Genomic DNA, 22223 nt, shown 5'->3' on the forward strand with positions numbered 1-22223 from the left:
TTTTGTGCATGAAGCACAATTTGTATATATTGAACCACCAGAAAGCAAAAGTATCAGGTGTGGAATTTTTCACTTGTGGTATCATGACAGTGCTCTAAAAATTTTGGATTTTGGAGTGTTTTGAATTTCATGTTTTCAGATTAGTATTAGTACTTTAGGGCTGGAGCATCAAGCCATGGCATAGAAATTTAAATGTATTGGAAACTTCTGTGGCCAAAGAATCATAATTGACCATTTGTTAGAATTTTTAGCAGTGTTCTGGGTGTGGTTTGGAATGGTTTACTTCATGCTTCTGAAAACATCAGTGTGCTTTGTCTTTTTTCCGTGTTCTAGAAACCAAGAATATTAGAAAAGATGGATCTCAGGGGATTCATTGTTTTACAGAAGATTTATCACAGATATTCTTAAAATCTTCTTTACAAGTTTAATTAACTTTTATACTGATGATGCTTTTAAAGCAGCACCTGCTTTGTATCGCATCCAGTTTGTAACAAGACAGTTTAATTGTGGATTAATTATAAATGGTAAAACATGAAACAATACTTCCTTAGCAACTTCATAAACTGTTAGTTGGATGTTTAGAAGACTACTGTTATATATATATATATATATATATATATATATATATATATATAATATATATATATTTCAAAAGTATTTTCTTTTCTCTCTGAAAAGCTCTAAATCTATATATGCAAACTTTTATTAAAGGTATTTTTTAATCCAATTTAAGCTGCAGTTTTGTTTATGCTATATTATATGCATTCAGGTAGACTATGTATTTTATTGGATAATTTGATATAGCATCATTGTAATCTATTGAATATTTAGGTTTGATAGTATTCGATGATGTAAAACTGACAGTGTAAAATATTTATAAAAGGGCAAATGCTACATTTTGGTGCACTATCAGGACTGTTTGAACAAGAGAAAAAAAGTCCTTAACATATAACAACAAAAATGGCTTGAAAATGCTTTCTGAAATGAACATGACTTTGTTTGTAGGAAGAAAAGCATGAGGTCATTGTTTTCAGATAGAACCAGTGTTTATCTGTTGGAAATCATAGCACATGTGCCTGATGCTTAGCTGAATCCTCCCTGCCTACCCAGACAGAAGAGGTGGCTGCATATTATTTACATGAGAAAATGGTTTCAAATTGTGTTTCTTCCTTAATTTAAAATAATAAGTTACAGATAAGTTATGAGTGACTTTTCAAAAATGTTTTCTAACTTTATCGCAGGAAGAGGTTGTGGGAAAGATTAGGTTAGTATACAAGTCTGTGAAATAAAATCCCTGTGAATGAAATGAAAATGCTTAAATAATTTTTTTTCCAATATAATGTTCCATATAACCTGTGTCCTATAATTCCATGGAGAGCCTGTCTTAATTTATGGATAAAAACAGAAATACACATATGAATTTGAGATTAGAAGGTTAGGATCATAGAAATTATGACTTTGTAAAGATTTTACTTTCTCAGAAATGAAAGACCTGTGTTATCTATTTCAGTGATTTTGCTCACCAATTCCCTGAGTTCTTCACATTCCTTTGCTAAAATGTTGTCTATTCAATACTCAACTCAGTACTGCCACCTTGTGATACTTTTTCTTAATTTCATCTGGCCAAATTCCCATTCCTTCCCTTGGTTACTTCTTATCTGTGATTTACTGGTTTGCTCTTCCTTACATCGCACATCTTTTATCCCCTTGTTTCGATTAGAAGTTCTTGCAGGGTGGGATCTATGCTATTATACTTTAGTCATTATCTTAGTGGTCTCTTCTGGATATTTCTTCAATGCATTTGAATAGCAGAATAGTTAACATGACAAATGTCCTTGATCAGCCTCAAAAGTTAAATTACTGTCTACAAAAAGGGAAATAAAAATCCTTTTGTGGTTTCTGTTTTATAATTGTAAATCTATTGCCTGCCTTGCCAAAGCCATTGAAAATGTATTAATTTGAGGAATTATAATGAAATATAATTTTCTCCCTATTTTATATCATTAAATGATCATTAAAACACATTTTCATGGTTCTTTATCTCTTTATCTTTGCAGCTTTTGTCATTTCTTCAGGGCTTATTTACTTTTTACCACGAGGGATATGAACTTGCCCAGGAATTTGCACCGTATAAGCAACAGCTGCAGTTCAACTTGCAGAATGTAAGAGTATACCTGTTCTTACTGTCTCTCAGCAAATCTGCAAATCTGATTTCACAGGGCAACTAAGTTATAACCAAGTTAAACCTTGGAATCTTTCAAATACTTGCCTAAGTACAGTAAAATTCAAGAATTAAGAAAAACCACTTTATAAATGTATTACAATTTTTTTCTAGCTGCTAGTGGAAAATACACCCCACAAAACCCTAATCTTAGTTAGAAAAATTTATACTAGCAAATTTTATAAAAATATTACCCAGTTGGAGACACCTGAAAGTTTATTAACTTTTGCCTTCATCCAGCATTCCTACTAATTTACTGGGTGATGCAGGATGGAAAACTTTGGAGAGCTAATTTGCAGTATGGTGGCTATAGTTAATAATACTGTATTGAATACTTGAAATTTATTAAGAGTTTAGGTCTTAAATGTTCTCAACATACACAGATGGTAACTATGTGGTGATTGATATATTAATTAACTCGATCGTGGTAATTTCATAATGTATAAATGTGTTAAAACATCACATTGTACATGTTAACTATACAATTTTTATTTGTCAATTATACCTCAAGAAAACTAGAAAAGAAAATACTGGAAATAAGAAAACAAGACCTTAGAGAAGTCTTTTTTTTTTAAGATGGAGTTTTGCTCATCACCCAGGCTAGAGTGCAATGGCACGATCTTGGCTCACTGCAACCTCCGCCTCCTGGGTTCAAGCGATTCTCCTGCCTCAGCGTCCCAAATAGCTGGGATTACAGGCATGCACCACTACACATGGCTAATTTTGTATTTTTAGTAGAGACAGGGTTTCACCATGTTGGTCAGGTTGGTCTCGAACTCCCGACCTCAGGTGGCCCACCTGCCGCGGCCTCCCAAGTGCTGAGATTACAGGTGTGACCCACCATGCCTAGTCTGAGAAGTCTCATTTTTAAGAGAGCAAAATTTCTTTATTTGTGAAATGAAGGATTGTACTTTAACAACAAAGATCTCATCTTTCTCTGAAATTGAATATAAAATATGTGCTGTTTATTATTTTCAAATAACAGGTTTGAATGTGGTTTTGAGGCATTCAAAATAACTGCTTTAAGACATAAGCGAGAGATCCTTTTACGGTTCATGGGCATGGTGTCCGGGTGTTCACGCACATGTGTGAGACGTGCCACCCTCTGAACCTTGTTACAATCCCAGCACGTTACCCGTCTAATCTGAAAAAAAAAAATAAGAAAAAATAAATACAAAATAAAAAAATTTTTTAAAGTGAGAATTATTTCCATACAGATCATCTATTTCTATCAGAATTTATTTTGTAAAGTAGTCTAATCAGTCCTTTTAGTCTCTTTGATTGCATCATTATACAAATTCTGATGTTCAAATGCTGAGCAACACTTGCATTGACATAAAAACACACCCAAAAGTTGGGCCAACCCATTTCACATTATCAAACTTGACGAATAATGATGTCCTAATTGTTGAGGTTTTACTATAACTGAAACCCTGACTGCCAAGTACTATATAGCCCAAATCATTTGGAAAACCTTTGCTTAATTTTCTACAAAGTGTATGTTTTTCTGCTTATCTGGTTCTTGCCGTTGTGGAAACATCCAGTAAATAAAACTACAGAGTTAGAATGCCCCATAAGAAATGTGTAAGGGGATTTATTCCCTTGTGTTTTGAGTTTTAGCTTTTATTTAACGTAGATTTTTCTAGCAGAATCAATTTCACCTTTGATTCATTCTATTGTTTTTCCATATGGAAAGTATTTAGGCTTTTACAGTTACTATTAAAAGGGAAAATTATAAAAGCTGAAGTATCTTTATGATTTACTTCCACATTAAATAAAATTACATTAAGATTCCTAGGATTCAGGAATAGGAGAGAGGTAAGGAATTGGGGGGAAAAAATAGACCCTTATGTTTGAAAGACAAAAAGAATGAAAGTGACAAGAAAATTTTGCTCATTTTGAGATTTTTTTTTTCAATGAGGCATGAACTCCTTAGAGTTAGGTGATGGTGATTATTATATCTTCAGAAGCATATTTTTGAGGTAATGCAAAAGGGGTATTCATAGAGAAAAGCCTGATTCTTCCTATAGCTTAAGTAAACTTGATATAAAGTGAGTAATCTATTTCTTGCCACAGAAGAAGTTAGAACTTGGAAACCTGTTGATTTTTATGAGTTAATTTATACACTCACCTCTTAATAATACCTGTGCTAGTAAATAAAGCTACATGATGTTTCTTTGAAAATAGCCTTTGGAACTGTGGTGACAAACTTTTTTTCTTGACTTGTTCAATGCCACATGTATCAAAAGTGTATGAACTTATTTTGTTTTTTCCCTTAAAAGAAACTAAGTCCCTATATATCTGTTTTTTACCTTAGGTATTTAGGGAATTCAAATTTTACGTAGTGCATCCTATATTTTTTAAATTGCCATAGTTTACCCTCTAAGTAATAATGTTGGAGTGTGAAAATAGGAAGAAAGTCTCTCACACACACACACACACACACACACACAGAGATTCAAACAGAAACATGCGGAAGGTCATTCAGAGAAGTTTTCACTAAATCGGTTCAAAATCAGACCTTGGGACCCAACGTCACAAAGATATAGATGTGGTGAATACTGCCAAAAGAATCAAGGTCATCTTTGTACGATTTGCAGTTTTGAAACATTTTTCTGGGCCAGTCAGGTGGTTCACACCTGTAATCCCAGCACTTTGGGAGGCAAACACATCGCTGAGCCTAGGAATTTGAGACCAGCCTGGGAAACATAGTGACACCCCATCTCTACAAAACATTAGCCAGGTGTGATGGTGTGTGCCTGTAGTCCCAGCTGCTTGTGGGGACTGAGGCAGGAGGATCACTTGAGCCCAGGAGGTCAAGGTTGCAGTGAGCCATGATCGCACCTGGGTGACAGAGTGATACTCTGTCTCAAAAATAAATAAATAAAAACTAAAAATATTAGTCTGGGTGTTTCTGAAACTTGGTAGAAAACAATGACTGAAATTATTGTTTCTATTTACTTAAGACGAGGAATAATTTTGAAAGTACTCGACAAGAGGTAGAGCGGTTGATGCAAAGGATGAAATCTGCCAACCAGGACTACAGACCACCCAGCCAGTGGACGATGGAAGGCTATCTGTATGTCCAGGAGAAACGTGAGTCACAAAGACATAACTTCACGCCTGTTATGACTTAGCCATCTATGAATATTTCCATGAGATGTGACTTGGTTAGTAGTATTTCCTTCAAGTAGGAGGACTGAAATTTCTTACAGCTTTATATCTACTTTCCCCCCAACCACGACCAAAGTGAGGAAGCTTTTCCACATTTTGCCATCAGGATGTCTAAGTTGGCATATTGTTGAACTTGGAACTTACAGTCTTCACTCATACCATAACATGAGTTCCGTTTTAGCATTTAATTGTGATACTTAATCTCAACTTAAAGTTTCATGGAAAATTGCAAACCGAAGCCTTTATTGGGATGAATCATCCTGGTGACTGTGATAATAGTTTTACCCTCTGTTGGCATTATTTTATTTAATTTTGTGCCCTGTCAGTTTTCAGGTGTAAAATTGGTAATCATGGTAATGTCAAATTGGCACTCTTTACTTCTTGAGGTTTGGAAATAAGTACCAAAGCCAATAGAGCATGATTATAATTGCCTCTCACTGAGGACATTTTTCTCTCAAAAATATTAAAAAGCCATTCAGACTTGTATAACTGGAGTTTTTTTGTGCCTGTTACTTGTCATTAAGTCGAGCTAGTTGGACTATTTTGACTACATTAACACTTTCAAACCGGATATGCCCTAAGGCATCATTCTTGTGCTGTTTTTGGTGAAGAAACAGTTGTGTGTGTTTCCAGCCCATCGTGGACCAATGTGAAAGGCTTTTGATACACTGTATGTGCAACATGATTAAGTGATGCTCATGTGTTGGAGAGCAGGACACACACAAATTTGATTTGATCCAGCAGACTCTGCAAACATTTATTACTGCATGGACTTGATGATAGAGGAACGCCGGTTCAAGAGATCTGGGTTTTAGGATTTTTCTCTCTCATAACTATCTACCTTGGCCAGTCTACTGTTTTCATATCTAAACATGATAAAACTGGTGATCTGCCTAGGTACTCTATAATTAGTGCATTATAAGTAGCTTTTACCCTCCCCCAGTTCATGAAAAATTACCAGTCCCTTGGCTTGTCAGTAGGGTATATAGATTTCATTTAGGACTCTAAGGAAATTTTTATTCTTTTTTTTTTAATTGTTATGTTTTTTACTCAAGCCTCGAAAGGACTCTAAGGAAATTTTTGAATATTTATTTTAAATGATTTTGTCCAGGTTCGAGAGCCTTCATGTGACAGTACATTGAAAGGAGCTCACATTTCTACCAATAAAATATTTAGCCACTGGAAGAATTTGTTGCCAGTGAGGGAAGTAAACATGCAAGTGATAGAGGAGGTGCCATCCTTGGATTTTGTATTCATTGTGATCTGATTATATTTTGTTTCTTGAATATTTTTCTAGGTGTTACACACTTGCTGAAATCTTTGTGGGCACACAATATTTTATCCTAAACAAAAAACCTTTAGATTAGCTTACAATATTATTTTGTACATAATCTTCAAATATATCATATTCGGTCCTACTTGGTAGTGAGTGCACCCACTGGGTGGAACCATGGTTTGCCTACCTATTGTCAAGCTCTTGGATATTTGGGTCAGTCTATAAGCATAGGCCCTTCAGTAATTTGGGGGTTACATGGATGGACTAAGCACAGTGTTTTATGCACTTACCTGATGTTGGTATCTTTTGTTCTAAGATGCTTAACTTCTCTGGGTCATTCTAGACCAATGATAAAGCCCTTTGTGGTACTGACCTCTCCTCTGAGTTTTTTTTTTTTAATTTCTCGTAATGGCACCACCCACTCTCGTAGGCTGCAGAAGTCAAGGCAATCCATCCTTAGCACCAGTGTCTCTCTGTAGCCTTGGGACAAATCTGTCTATTCTGTCTTCTCGATATCCTTTGATTCCATACCTTCTCTCTATCTCCACTGTCTTCGCCCAGGCGAGACCCTTGCAGTGACCTCCTAACTGTTCCCCCTTTGCCTCCAGGCTTGCACATCATCTAATGCATCTTCTACAGTGCTTCCAGCAGATCCTTCTAAAAGGCTTCTTCGGTTATGCCCCTGTTGTGATGGACCCTTAGCAGTGTCTGAATTGGAGGGTCTCACAGTTCAATTCTCCTTATTAACACTCTCTTTGTTGATATTTTTCCTCCCCCAAGACAATTTCCATCTTGATTTCATCTGTATCTGCCTGTATTATTTTATAGCTTTATTGGGTCTAATTGGCATAAATTAATTGCGCCTGTTTAAGACATTTTTTGATAAATTTTGCCATATGCATGCACCTGTGAAGCCATCACTACACTACAACATAATGAACACATTCATCACCTTCAGAAATTCTCTCTTGCCTCATTATAATCTCTTCCTCCTGTCTTTTCCCACCTATCATATTCCCCTATTCCCTTTGCCAAGGGATCTAAAGAAAAAGGAATATATTTATATGCTTTTGGAATTACTTTTATATGAGGAGCAAATACCCAAAGCCCCTTCTCACTTGGGATCTTTGAAAGTGTTTACATTAAAAACAATCTAACCAGTTTACTAAGATGTATCGATTGTGCACTTGCTATCACTGGGTAGATAAGTTCTTGTGGGGGACAAAAATGAGATAAATACTTGACTTCAAGTTTTTATTCTGTAGTTGAAAGCATAAGACACACTTACACAATTAGCAGCCAGTGATCAATGTCAAATAAATATCAAAGTCATAAATTGAGTGATAAATGGAGATGGATGTGATGGGGTAGGCTTAACTCACTGTTTAGACAGAGTTCCACTCTACCCGAATATGGGGTGTTTATGTTATCCACCTCAAGGCATGCATTAAATCACATTCTGCTAGACTTCAGTGTAACCGAAAGAGCCAGGGGTTCCAGAGTAAGAGCCATATTGAAATTCTGTGCCTGTGCTGACCTGTGACTTGTGCCAATAGTTTTCTGAGCTCAGTCTCTCTTCATTTATAAAAGAGGAATTTAAACCCCTGTCATAATATTGCAAGAATTAGAGATATCATATGTAAAATGTCTCTATTCTTGGTAGTGTCAATAATAATAATACTGTGCTTACTGTGGGCTCTTACTATTCTTTGCAATTTATATTTGTCTCATTTAATTCTTTTTTTTTTGAGACGGAGTCTCGCTCTGTCGCCCAGACTAGAGTGCAGTGGTGTAATCTCGGCTCACTGCAAGCTCCGCCTCCTGGGTTCACACGATTCTCCTGCCTCAGCCTCCTGAGTAGCTGGGACTACAGGCACCCACCACCGTGCCTGGCTAATTTTTTGTATTTTTAGTAGAGACAGGGTTTCACCATGGTCTCGATCTCCTGACCTTGTGATCCACCCGCCTCGGCCTTCCAAAGTGCTGGGATTATAGGCATAAGCCACCATGCCTGGCCTGTCTCATTTAATTCTTAAAACAGCTTGAAAATATCATTTCTCTAAAAAGAACAACTTCAGTCACATGCCCTATTGATGAAAGTACTGCCATCTCTCGGTCGCAGGCTGTTTTCTTAAAATGTTCTTTATAATGTCTGGTATAAAGGTTCTTAGATAAAATATGGGCACTAAGAAGGTATTCGATGAATGTTCATTCCCCTTCCACACTGCAAATATTCATCTTAGCAACTTAAATGATTACTGGGTGAGATAATTAAACAGCTTTTATTTTGCAACTTTAGAGCTGTAATCAATTTTTATTTTCCCAGACACTTTTGGGGACTTTAGAATTGCCTGTCTAAGAGCATCTGCCCTGGCCTAGTGCCAATCAGCTTTAAAGAAAGCAGCATGTGTTTGCAGCAAACTCGAGGATTAAATGCAGGAGGTTCTGAACTTAAGATGGAGGCAGGAAAAAAGGGTCTTTGGTTTAAAATGTCATCAGAGCATTGCAGCATTTCTATTTTAAAATTATAGCTAATATTGCTTCATATATTACTACCTACATAATGAAGTCACTACATATGAGAATATCTATCCAGTCACTTTCCACTAATTAGCTCTTAAGTCTTTAGGTATTTTACATCACATGTAACAGAATTATCAACAAGTATTATTAAGTATTATAGTGTGAAATGGTCCCCAAACGGAATTGAAGTTAATTGTAATAGTCTTTTGTGATGATAAAGTGTATGACTGCACCCTGCAATTTTAAAATCTGGAGTGGCTTAAGTATTAAACTTGATACCAAGGGCATTATTATTAAAGAAAAAAATTAAATGGCTCATGAAACACTTTTCTCAAGAGGTACGTTTTAATATTTCAATTTCTTTCTTTTAAACATGGTTCTGAAATGAAGCCAGCAAAAACATGTGCATAGTAGCTGCTAGAAAAATTCAGGTGTTAAGCAAGATGGGTCCCTGGTTGGAGATGCTATTAATACATAGAAAACAAGCACCATTTTCAATGCACTCAGCCCACTATGGTGCTTGGGTACAGGATACTTGGCTTCCCTATGAAGGTCTTCCACCGTGGTCTTTGAACTAACATTGAACTAACAATGCATTCTACTCTCTGGTAAATTCCCTAAGGAGGGGAATACTGGACAATAACATGGGTGCTATGGGAAAGGGTTACATGGTATTTTGGGGGGGAAAAGAAAGTGAACATTACACATACAAGTTCCTTCTCATATAGATAGTGGAAATTATTTTCATTTTAAAGAGTAATTTGAATTTGTTTTTTCCAGATTAGGAGTAAGAGGAAATAACTCTAAGGTCAGTAAAGTCTTAGAACTTAGTAAAGTCTTAGATGCGTGATTCATTCCTTTATTCATTATTCATTTGTCAATATTGACTGACAACTGTATGTCTGGCTCTGTTGTAAGGATTAACAATTCATATCCTAGTCAGCAGAACATCACATGTTCCTGCTCACATAGATTCTTAAAATCTTGTGGCAGAGACACACAATAAATGGTCTAAATTAGTGAAACGAATCATATTTCAGCCAGTGATAATGGCTAAGAAATGAAAGCAAGAAAGAGATAAATATCAAGGTGAGGGTGTTTAGATCTTAGATATCTCCCCAGGAAAGGCCGTATTATGAAAGCTACATTTAGGAAAAGGCCTGAAGGGAGGTAACAGTGCAAGTCATGCAGGTATCTAAAGGAAAAGTAGTCCAGGCCTGGGAAACAGCAACTGCAAATGCCCTTGGGTAGGAATGCCTCCATTGTGTTCAAAGACCAGCAAGCTGGGCAGTGTAGCTGGAACTGAGTGCACAAGGCAGAAAGCAGTGGGATGTGAGATGGGGAAAAGAATGAGAGGCCACTCACTTGGAACCTTGTGGATAATAGGCTCTTTGATTTTTATCGGGAGTAAGATGGGAAGGCACTAGAGGGTTCCGAACGCAGGAGCGAAGTGACCTGGCTACATTTTTAACAATATATATCTGACAGTTACGAGAGTAAAGAATACAGGTAGAAGTAAGGAGACCATTTTTAACAATTCAGACTCTTATTCCTCATTCTTCCTACCTCTATGGGGTACAAGTATACGACTTTTACAGGTGGGATAACTGAAGTTCAGATCCAAAGTAACTTACAAGTCTTACAAAGTCGGTGTCAGAGCTACAAGTAAAGCCACATTGTCTGATTCTAAGACTCTCTATCCTATACTGCTGTCTCTCTGTTCTTTCTCATGCACAGTAAATGTTACAAACTAGCATGGTATATGGAGATACTCAGTTGTGTATCATAGCACTGGAGAATGTGCAAAGTTTGATACAAATCATTTATTAACAAAATCTGAAAACATGTTTTGTTTTCTTACATTAGGTCCGCTTGGTTTTACATGGATTAAACATTATTGTACATATGATAAGGGAAGTAAAACATTTACAATGAGTGTTTCAGAAATGAAATCCAGTGGGAAAATGGTGAGTTAGTTTTGTTTTTTTGTTTGCTTTTTAAACTGTTTGTTATTTAAGTAATGGAATTAAAAGAAAAAAAAATCACATTTGTTTCTCTAGTTAACACGTACCCATTTACAAAAAAAAAAGAAAGTCAAATGTTTTCTCTCATTTTTATGAGCTGAATGACTTGAAAAGAGTAGCCAGGGTCTTCTTTTAACTTGGCCATGACGTATTTATAAGCAGTCGAGTTAAATGTAGTGATCCTTCAGTAGATTACAGAGGTATCATCTTACATTTCCGGCAGCAGAGTTATTTGTCTATGCTGTTGGTTGGCTAGCAGCCCAGGGAGGGACTGTCAATGGCTGGAGCAGGCTCAGGGATTCTGTATCTTTCCCCTGGGTAGCCTCTGTGGGAGGCTGCATTTGCCCCTGCATGCCTTGTCCCCTTCCACACTGCATACTGTTTACCAAAATGCTGGCTAACAAGGTTTCTCAGAAGAAACCAATAGATGCTCATTTACCCCAAAAGTAAATTGGTCACTGAATGAATGTCTCACATGGCTAGTGCACAATATAGAATACAGTGTACTTTGTTTGAGGAAATGCTGCAGAGAGCTTTATTGTCTGTGGCATATAATCTTCTTGTGATTTGAAGTATGGATATGGCAAATGATTGAACTTGTGAATTAATTAGGTCACAATCTAAGTACCCTAAAGCTGGGAGTTACACTGAAGATAATTAGTCCAGCCTTATTTTAACAGATTAGGAAATGAAGTTAGTAGAAAGTAAGTGCCTCGCCCAGATAATTAGTGGTATAGATCATGGCAGAGGTAAATGTTGATCTAACTTAGACACATACTCAAATACATCATTTGAAACTTATTGTACTTGGGCATTCATCAGAGTCTAATAATTCAAACAGAAAGGCATAAAATAAAGGAGAACATACCAGAGAAAAAGAAACCTTAGTTGCTACCATCCCAGGAAGTTATTAAGTGCCACAACACACCTAGTTTCTACTCTAATAGTTACTACTGTAAATCCAACATATGTGACAGTGAGTTAATAATGTAAGTAGACCAAGCCAAAGTTCCATTAATAAATTGATGACGTGCACAACCAAACATAGAATTAACCACACATTAGGTAAATGTTCCCCTTCAAATAGACTGGCATCTCAGTTACAGAAGAGAATTCCTATGAATGTGGCCTATGTTGGATCTTGTCCAGAGAGTCAGTTTTAGTAGCAGTGGGTTACCAGCAAAACAATCACATGGTATTAGGTTGGTGCAAAAGTAATTGCATTTTTTCCCATTACTTTTAATGGGAAAACTGTAATTACTTTTGCACCAACCTGATATATATGATAGCAATAGCCTTATGTCATGTATATACTGGAACTATATTATTTCGGTAGCTCTCTTGTAAACCTGAGCTAGTTATCATTTAAGGCTCTGATACAAAGACACACACATGATACTAATCTCTTTGCAATCCAGGGAGTTTTGATTAAGAGCAACAAATGTTGTATCCTAACAAGCACTCTATATATCCAATTGTGGTGTTAAGTGACTGTGTAACTTCATACCTTTTCTAAATCTAAGTATTGAGGGAATGTACATTATAGTATAATTTAACATTGTAAGTAAATATGTTGAAGGGTACTGGACAGGCATGTTACATAATTCTTTTAAATAAAACATGCATATGCCATTAATTAACAAATGGTTTTATGTATTATGATCGGACAGCTAACATTAGGAATCAAAAAAAGACAGGGTGTGATTGTGACCTTAATACATAACCTATACTGTTAAACATTTTAATGTGGCAACTTGAGCTCATGTATTTAATATATTTCAGTTCACCTTGTCCGCGTGTTAACACTATGATACTCTTCTTGTTTCAGAATGGTCTTGTTACTAGCTCACCGGAAATGTTTAAATTAAAATCTTGTATCCGACGAAAGACAGATTCAATTGACAAACGATTCTGCTTTGACATAGAAGTAGTTGAAAGGTTTGAGCTTTTCTTTTCACTTTATTTTTTTCATAAGCTAAACTGTGTCTTTCTGTATTTAAATATAAACATGAAACAGCATTCAAGTGTTTTTTAGTCTTTTAAAAAACAGTATACATGTTTATTTCATTCTTTCATGTTGTTATTGCATAATGCTTTTGAAAAAGCAAATCCAATCCAGGATGCTGGAAAACAGTAGCATCACTCAAAGCAGAATCAGAAAAATCAATATAAATGACTGTATTAGGAGAAAGTGTATGTAGGGGCCTCGTGGTCCTCATCACCATGAAGGAATCCAATGGCATATTTCATGGCTCCAGGATCAGCCTTTTGGTGGGCTTTTGCAGCTTGGTGGCCTTGCTTCCAAGGAATAAGATGCAGGTGGGAATACCATAAGCTTCTTTCAGCCAACTAAGTTGAATGCCTCCAGGATGCCTACTGTGTGCAAAACACTGTTCTGGGTATTCTTAGCCCAAAGTAATGGAAGAGATATAAATGTCATGAATCTGAGTTTATGATTTAAATTTACAATAAGAAGGGGTATGCTTCCTGCTCTCTGCTCTGTAATCCATGATCTGTCTTTCTTCTCCTGCATTACTACCACAATATTCTGAATACACTAGCTTATCGTGTGTATCCATGTATACACTTTGTATACGATGACTTACTATATATGCTCATAAACCATAGCCTATAGCTACAGGCATAACTCAGAGATATTGCAGGTTAGATTCCAAACCACTGTAATAAAACAAATATAATAAACTGAGTCACAGAAATTTCTGAGTTTCTCAGTGCTTATAAAAGTTATGTTTATGCTACAGTGCAGTCCATTAAGTGTGCAATAGCATTATGTATAAAAAATATGCATCCCTTAATTTTAAAGTATTTTAAGTAATGTGAATGGTCATCTGAGTCTTTAGTGAGTAGTAATCTTTTTGCTGGCAAAGGATCTTGCCTCAATGTTGGTAGCTGCTAACTGATCAGCATGGTGGTTACTGAAGGATGGGGTGGCTATGGCCATTTTCTTAAAATGAGACAGCAGTAAAGTTTGCCACATCAATTGACTCTTCATTTCAACAAAGATTTCTCTGCACCATGCAATGCTGTTTGATAACATTTTACTCAGTAGGGCATCTTTCAAAATTGGAGTCAGTCCTCTCAAACCCTGCCTTACTGCATTGTCAGCTAAGTTTATGTGATATGCTAAATCCTTTGTTGTCATTTCAACAATGTTTATAGCATCTTCACCAGGAGAAGATTCCATCTCAAGAAACCACTTTCTTTGCCCATCCGTAAGAAGCAACTAGTCCTTTCAAGTTTTGTTATGAGATTGCAGCAATAAAGTCACATATTCTAGAATGCTCCACTTCTAATTCTAGCTTTTTTGCTATTTTCACTACATCTGCAGTAACTTCTTCCACTGAAGTCTTGTACCCCTCCACCTCATCCCTGAGAGTTGGAATCAATTTTTTTCAAACTGCTGTTAATGTGGATATTTTGGCTTCCTCCCACGAGGGACGACTGTTCTTGATGGCATCTAAAATAATGAATCCTTTCAAGAAGGTTTTCAGTGTACTTTACCCAGATCCATCAGAGGAATCACTACTCATGGCCGTGAAAGCCTAATGAAATATATTTCTTAAATAATAATAACTCAGAAGTCTAACTTATTCCTTGATCCATGTGCTACAGAACACATGTTGTGTCAGCAGGCATGAATATATTATTCTCTATGTAAATCTCTATCAGAACTCTTGGGTGACTAGTTGTATTGTCAATGGGCAGTAATATTTAAATATTTAAATATGCCTCTTTAAGCAGTAGGTCTCAACAGTGGCTTAAAATATTCAGTAAACCTTGCTGTAAACAGATGTGCTGTCATTCAGCCTTTATTGTTCCATTTGTAGAGCACAGGTAGAGTAGATTTAGCATAATTTTTAAGAACCCTAGGATTTGCGGAATGATATATGAGCATTGGCTCTGACTTAAGTCACCAGTTACGTTAACTCTAACAAGAGTCAGCCTGTTCTTTGAAGCCTTGAGGTCAGATAGTGACTTCTTTCTATCTGTGGAAGTCCTAAATGAGGGCATCTTCCAACAGAAGGCTATTTCATCTACATTGAAAATCTGTTGTTTACTGTAGCCACCTTCATCCATGATTGTAGCTAGATCTTCTGTATAATTTGCTGCAGCTTCTACGTCAGCACTTGCTGCTTCATCTTATACTTTTATATTATGCAAATGGCTTCCTTCCTCAAACATCATGAAGTATGCTAGCTTCATACTTTTTTTCTGCAGCTTATTCATCTCTCTCAGCCTTCATAAAATTGAAGACAGTTAGGGCCTTGCTGTGGATAAGGCATTGGCTTAAGAGAATGTTATGAGATTATTGATTGGACTAATTTTAATATTGTTGTATCTCAGGGAATAGGAAGAGTAAGGAGAGGGAGAGAGATGAGGAAATGGCCAGTAAGTGGAGCAGTGGTACACACAACTTTTATTGACTGTTTGCCATCTTATGCCATGGTTAATGGCACCCCAAAACAATGACAATAGTAATACCAAAGATCACTGTTCATATATCACATGCTAGATATAATAACAGTGAAAAATTCCAAATATTGCGAGAATCACCAAAATGTGGTACAGAGACATGATGTGAGCAAATGCTTTTGGAAAAATGGTGCTGATAGACATGCACAACATAGAGTTGACACAAACAAACCATCAATTTGTTAAATAGCAGTATCTGCAAAGCTCAATCAAGCAAAGAGAAATACATCAAGGTATGCCTGTATCTAGTATGGCAATGACCCTATTCCTAGGCTGCTTTAAACTATGTTGACTCCTTTGCCCTGTGTTCTTATGATTTCTAAGATCCACTTATTAAGTTTCCCCTTATTTCTCAAAATATCTTTTGGGATTTTGACTGGAGTTGCAGTGAAGTTTTCAATGGGTGCGGAATAAACCTCTTTTTGAATATTTTACATATCTTTTTTCAAATTTACTTTTGGGTACCTTCTTTTTATTGTTATTTTGAATAGGATTCTTTTTTATGAGTTGAATTTTGTTTTCCTAAATGGTTAAGATTACTGCATAGAGAGGCTGTTAGTTTATTTATATATCAATCTCTTATCTGACCTACTTGCTGAACTCTTTTTTAGTTTTAATAGCTTTGTGTAGAGACTTCTGGATTTTCTATGTAGACAAATACCAACATGTTAGTGCTTTCTCTTAACATATTCCAGTTATATAACCTTGGAGCACTTTATTAAACTCTGTAATTAGGTTTTTTCGTCTGTAAATTAAGGATAATAAGTACCCACCTCAAAGGATTGTTTTCAGGATTAAATGAGAGAATTAAGGAAACATAACACAGTGCCTGTCACATAGTAAATATCCAACAAATACTGATTTTCAGTAATTTATTGTTGGTATTACTACACTGGCTTAAATTCTCCAACATCAGATTATCTTGATATATATTCAGGATTCTCATGATCTGTGTTCTCATTTGCAGAAGAGATGTAGGTTATTATTTGTCGTTCCAGGTTTTTAATTATAAAATATTTATAATAAAATTTTCATCTCAATGTTCCTCTTCACAGATCCCTCAATTTTCTGTTTAAGTAAATTCCTTTTTTATATTTTATATCTTTTCCTCCATATGCTAGTTTACTCCCTTCCTCCCCCTACTTTTTGTTTCTTTCTTTAAGTATATCCTCAAGTAACTATTTCAGAATGACTGCATGCAAGAGAATTATTTTTAAATGAATTCATTTCAGTATTGTCATCATGGTATAGAGAAATGCTTTGGTTTTAGTGTCTTTTTAAACATTACCTAGTTATGGTATGAGGCTTTCCACATTGTTACATATTCATTGTAATTGTTTTTAGTGACTAGACTGCACCACATCAGGGTCGAGTTCTCATATTGTGGAATTCATAGATGGCTTTGAAGAATGTGACTTTCTCATCCTCTTTGATCATTTCAAGGGAAATAGTTTCAAACTAGTCTCCTTCAGACTTTCCTATACCAAAAACACTTAATGGTTTTACCACCTGTGATCATTAGAATTAAAAACATTTTTTTGCATGCCCAGTGATTTTTCCGAAAGTATTATACTTCAATCTTTTTCTTTTTAAAGAAAGTTCCTATGTTTTTCTCCTCTCTCTTCATTTCTCTTTTTTCCTTCAAATTTCATCTTTTTAGCTTACTGAGGATTTTAAAAGTAATAAATGTGTAAATATATAAAATATTTGTTTTTAATAGGCATGGGATCATCACGTTACAGGCCTTCTCAGAAGCTAATAGGAAACTCTGGCTTGAAGCCATGGATGGCAAGGAACCGGTAAGACTATGATACATTCTATAATTTAGGTTTTATTGTCCTAATAATTATAATGTATGGAAATGCTTTTCATAATATACAATGTTTTGCCTGTAGTATAACTGAAAATATTAAAAAACGAAATCAGGGGAGTAGAGACTTTTACTGCTTTCCTAGTCTCACTCATGGCACATAACTCTACCTTTCTGACTTACTTTATAAGGGGGCTTTTGGGACTAATTTAAAACCCTAAAATTACTTCTTAAAAAATTACTTACACTCGTCACCTTGGGTGCACCCATTAGGTTATCTTATTCCGTTAATAATTATCTCATGCCCCGTCTTTGCAAGGCCTGTACTAGGCATGTGATTAGAGTGATGAACAAGGTTCAGGGTAAGAACTGATTCTCTCATCAAAACCATTTTAAAAGAGTATAGCTTAATAAAACTGCCTGTGGCTTGACATTTTCACTTGCATGCATATCCCCATTTTTAGTGGTTATTTTGAAATTAGTATGATAGTCTACTTACAAAAAATAGGAAGGCTTACATAAAAAGGAGGCTGAATCATTCATCACCGTCTGTTTTCTTAAAGAACACTGTTACTAGATCAGTAGAGGGTGAACACACAGAGGAAATAAGAGTCCCCATCCTGTCACCTGTTACTAGATCAGTAGAGGGTGAGCACAGAGAGGAAATAAGAGTCCCCATCCTGTCACCTGTTACTAGATCAGTAGAGGATGAGCACAGAGAGGAAATAAGAGTCCCCATCCTGTCACCTGTTACTAGATCAGTAGAGGGTGAGCACAGAGAGGAAATAAGAGTCCCCATGCTGTCACTTGAGAAGCATTCTTTAGATGGCAAAGAACCTGTATAGCAACAGTGCCATACAAAGTGTGGTCCTCAGACTTTGAGACCCTCCCTCAAACCGTGTTGCCAGTCCACAGTAAGATCAGTACAGAAATGGTGATTCAGTCTTTAGAAAATCGTGTAGCCACTTAAGTTATTTTAAGCCTGTTAAATTTAATTGAAAAATTGGAACTCTGCATTGATTTTTTTTTATTATTTTCTATTTCAATTTTATTATATTTTACACAAATGTTAATAATAGATTTAAAAGAAAATTCACTCTTTACCAGAAGTAGTTGAGAAGCCCTGACTTAGAGCAAATTCGGGGAATAGTTTGTTAACGCAACAATGTACAAGTTAGGATTGTGTACATTTGAGAACATGCTAAGCAGGAAATTGGAAGAAGGAGCAATCAGGCGAAGTCCATTATGACATACTTCCTGAGAACGGTACTTTATGCATCATACTGGGGCAGAGAATAAGATGCATAAATCAGATGGAGGTAGAACCTTGTCCAGGGCAGCACAGTCACGGATGGAAAGGAGTGGGAAGTGAGGGTGGCTGAAACACAGGAAGGAAGTTGGTTGATGGTACACAGATGGTGCTATGGACCCAGCAGTTGTAGGACCTTGAAATCAAGACACTCTTTTTGTGTATTAATGTACAGATATCACCTTGCTAATCTTTCGTGCTGGGTCATTAACTGGAAGTAACTGATGGACATCCTTTGTTTTTTAGATTTATACTCTGCCTGCCATTATAAGCAAGAAAGAAGAAAGTAAGTCATGTTAATAGTTATTTAAAATTTTATCATGTAGTCATTTTTAACACAGAAGCATTATATGATTGTAAGTATTCTGGGAAAATAGTATAACGCCATTGATCTCATGGTACAGCAAATTTGAAATTTTTATTTAAAATGTTTCTCAATGTACCATAAACTACTGGTATTATAGTAACAAAAGTTAATTTTTATTTCTTTGGTGTTTATTTACTTATTTACATGGCTTGCTTTATCTCTGATAGAGATTTGAGAAAGTTGATATTTAGCTCAATTATTTATATATTATATATATTATATATTATATTATATATATTATTATATATTATATATATGATGTAATTATATTTTATTATGTATAATTATGTTAATAAATATATGATATATAATATATAATTATATATAAATAATCAAGCTGAATTATATAATTATATATAAATACTATATTTATATATCTATATCAATATAAATATATAAGACAGCAGAGAGCTCCTTTGTCTTATTTTCTCTGCTCCAGTTTTCTTACAGGTATAAGACTGAAGACATAAACAATTCTTGCTGGTTTTAGTGGATAGTAACTAAGAATGTAAAATATAAGGACCTTGTCATTACACATGGTGTATGTAGGAAAAGATGTTTTTACTATATTATTACTAAATCATTAGTTTGTAGCCGTTCTTTATAAACACAGTTTATATGTTTTTCATCATGTTCTGAATCCTCTTTAATTACCTGCCAACCTCTTGCTACCTTTTTTCTGTGGTTAGTTTAGGGTATTTCCAGAAGTACTTTACATAGTCATTTTATTTCATAATTAAAATTAATTTGTGTATTTGTTGCTAGGGTTATTTTGTATAACTTTCAGAGCAATTCCAAGTTTCATGTAATGCAATGGATTTTGTCTTATGACTTCTAAATTTATTTTTCAAACAAACTCAGTAACCCTGACATTTACTTTTCTTATTTATTTTATTCTTATTTTTTAATACAGATGAGGTCTCATTTTGTTGTCCAGGCTGGTCTCTAACTATTGGCTTCAAGTAACCCTCCCACCTTGTTCTCCCAAAGTGCTGGGATTACAGGCGTGAGCCACTGCGCCTGACCAACCCTGACATTTAGATTGCTATGGAAATATAAGTTAGAATGAAATAAATAAAAACTAGGAAAGCACTCATTTGAAAGTTATAAATATTGAATGTATAAAAAGCCTATTATTTTATCTGAATTAAATGCTTTCTAGTGATTAACTTCAGAAATTATCAAAAGAAAATGCATGATGTAAAAGATCTTTCAATAATAATTTAAATAACTTACAATTTTAAAATTATTTTTAAATAATACTTTAAAAAATTGTTTCCAGTTTTTATTTTCACATTTACTTCCTTACTGGAATCAAGGAAAGTAATTAGTATAAAATCCTTTATTGCCAACTTTTGTCTAATCACAGATGCATTAACCAAATGGTAAGAGTTGTGTATGTACTAAATGTTCATACTTAATAATTACCTAAAAGGTAATCTGTTGTATACATTGCATTTGAGAAGAATGTGAAATGTGTTTTCTAACATTAGTTTGATTGTTGATATCCACTATAAGATTAATCCTTTCCCATTCAAATTACCCAAGGACAAATCCTTAATGGAAAACAATTGCACCTATATACAGTATTGAGTAGGGCTTCTGAATGGTGGCGTAGTCAAGTTGATCAGAATATACTAATGCTTAATTAAATGCACCACCAAAACTAATATACTTATGATGGAGAGGGAGTCTGCATCTTCATGCAGTACAGGATCATTCTTCTGGAAATAGGTATCCTGCAGTATCAGCCACCGGAAACATCACTGTGCCTTCAATTATAGTTATAAAATGGTGCATGTTTCAGAAAAGTAGCAGTCCTAGAGTGCATGTGTTTATATCATTTCTCACACTCTGGCTTTTTGTATGGTGTATTAGTTTCCTACCCAGTACTCTGAGCTCCTTGTGACAGAACCCGTCTCTTCTCCATAGTAGTCAATACAGGCCTTTCCTGAGACATGTGCTGAGCACGGATTTGCTCTTCTTCTTCTCATTAGTACCAGTAGGCTTTTATTACCCATGGGAAGATTTTTGGTCATAGAAGAAATATTACAAACTTCTATTTTAGTGCTTAAATTTATGAATCTTAAGCTTTAAGTTTTAATATTTGATTTATTTTAAGCCATATGTTTACTTGAAGCCTGTTTTTAATCAATATACAGATCTTATTTTTGTAATTGCACTAACTTTTAAAACTGAGTCATTTTCACTTTATTTTGTTTTCATAATTCTAACAGAATTCTCCCATTTGTACATTTAATCAGTCAAATTTCTTTAGACATATCAACTGATGACAAAATAGTAAATTTTATTCTCTCAAAGTCACCCTAACTAGACAGATTTGTGATCCTGACAAATATAATCTTTTAAACTCCTAGCAACTTTTTTAATCTAATAAATCACTTTATAAATGCAGGGATTAAGTACTATGTTAAAATTAAGTGTTGTAAACATTCTAAATAAATACACACAAAAATGCATAGTGATTTCAAAAGGTCTTACTACTTTTGCATAAACTAAACTTATTGAAAATTACACTTATTTTTAGCTGTCACACACATGGGGATTCAAATTTCCTCACCCAAACGGAATCACTACCCTATTGAAAAGTCAAGACTATGGCAGGTGCTACCAATAAAGGAAACCCTGGCTTAAAGGCACAGGATTGGACTCACTTTCCAGAACTTAGCTGCCAGCAGCTCTGGGGTGGATATTGTGGTATTGCTAATTCACCTGAGTGAGGCCTTTTTTTTTTGAGATGGAGTCTCACTCTGTTGCCCAGGCTTGAGTGTAGTGGCAAGATCTCAGCTCACTGCAACCTCTGCCTCCTGGGTTCAAGCGATTCTCCTACCTCAGCCTCCCAAGTAGCTGGGATTACAGGCACATGCCACCTCGCCCAGCACCCAGCCGATTTTTTGTGTTTTTGGTAAAGATGGGGCCTCACCATGTTGGCCAGGTTGGTCTCGAACTCCTGTTTCGGGTAAATTTGTGTTTCAGTGATTGTGAAATTCTCATACCTGTTAGG

At 35.4% G+C, this 22223-nt stretch overlaps 1 protein-coding gene and 1 non-coding gene across 4 annotated transcripts in view; both read left to right on the forward strand.

Moving 5' to 3' along the window:
* Nucleotides 1-22223, forward strand: part of LOC105466506 (Rho GTPase activating protein 42) — a 312048-nt gene that overhangs the window by 247335 nt on the left and 42490 nt on the right. For all 3 annotated transcript variants that reach the window (XM_071075500.1, XM_071075501.1, XM_071075502.1), the window contains 6 exons: nt 2058-2162; nt 5188-5317; nt 11061-11161; nt 13047-13156; nt 17433-17511; nt 19078-19117. In XM_071075500.1, coding sequence (XP_070931601.1) covers nt 2058-2162; nt 5188-5317; nt 11061-11161; nt 13047-13156; nt 17433-17511; nt 19078-19117 — 565 coding nt within the window. The remainder of the gene's footprint in view (nt 1-2057; nt 2163-5187; nt 5318-11060; nt 11162-13046; nt 13157-17432; nt 17512-19077; nt 19118-22223) is intronic.
* Nucleotides 3262-3366, forward strand: LOC112424004 (small nucleolar RNA U13). Its single transcript, XR_003014606.1, has one exon. It is a non-coding gene; the product is annotated as a small nucleolar RNA U13 (small nucleolar RNA).

Source organism: Macaca nemestrina, chromosome 12 (assembly GCF_043159975.1).
Source record: "Macaca nemestrina isolate mMacNem1 chromosome 12, mMacNem.hap1, whole genome shotgun sequence".
Taxonomy (NCBI): Eukaryota; Metazoa; Chordata; class Mammalia; order Primates; family Cercopithecidae; genus Macaca; species Macaca nemestrina.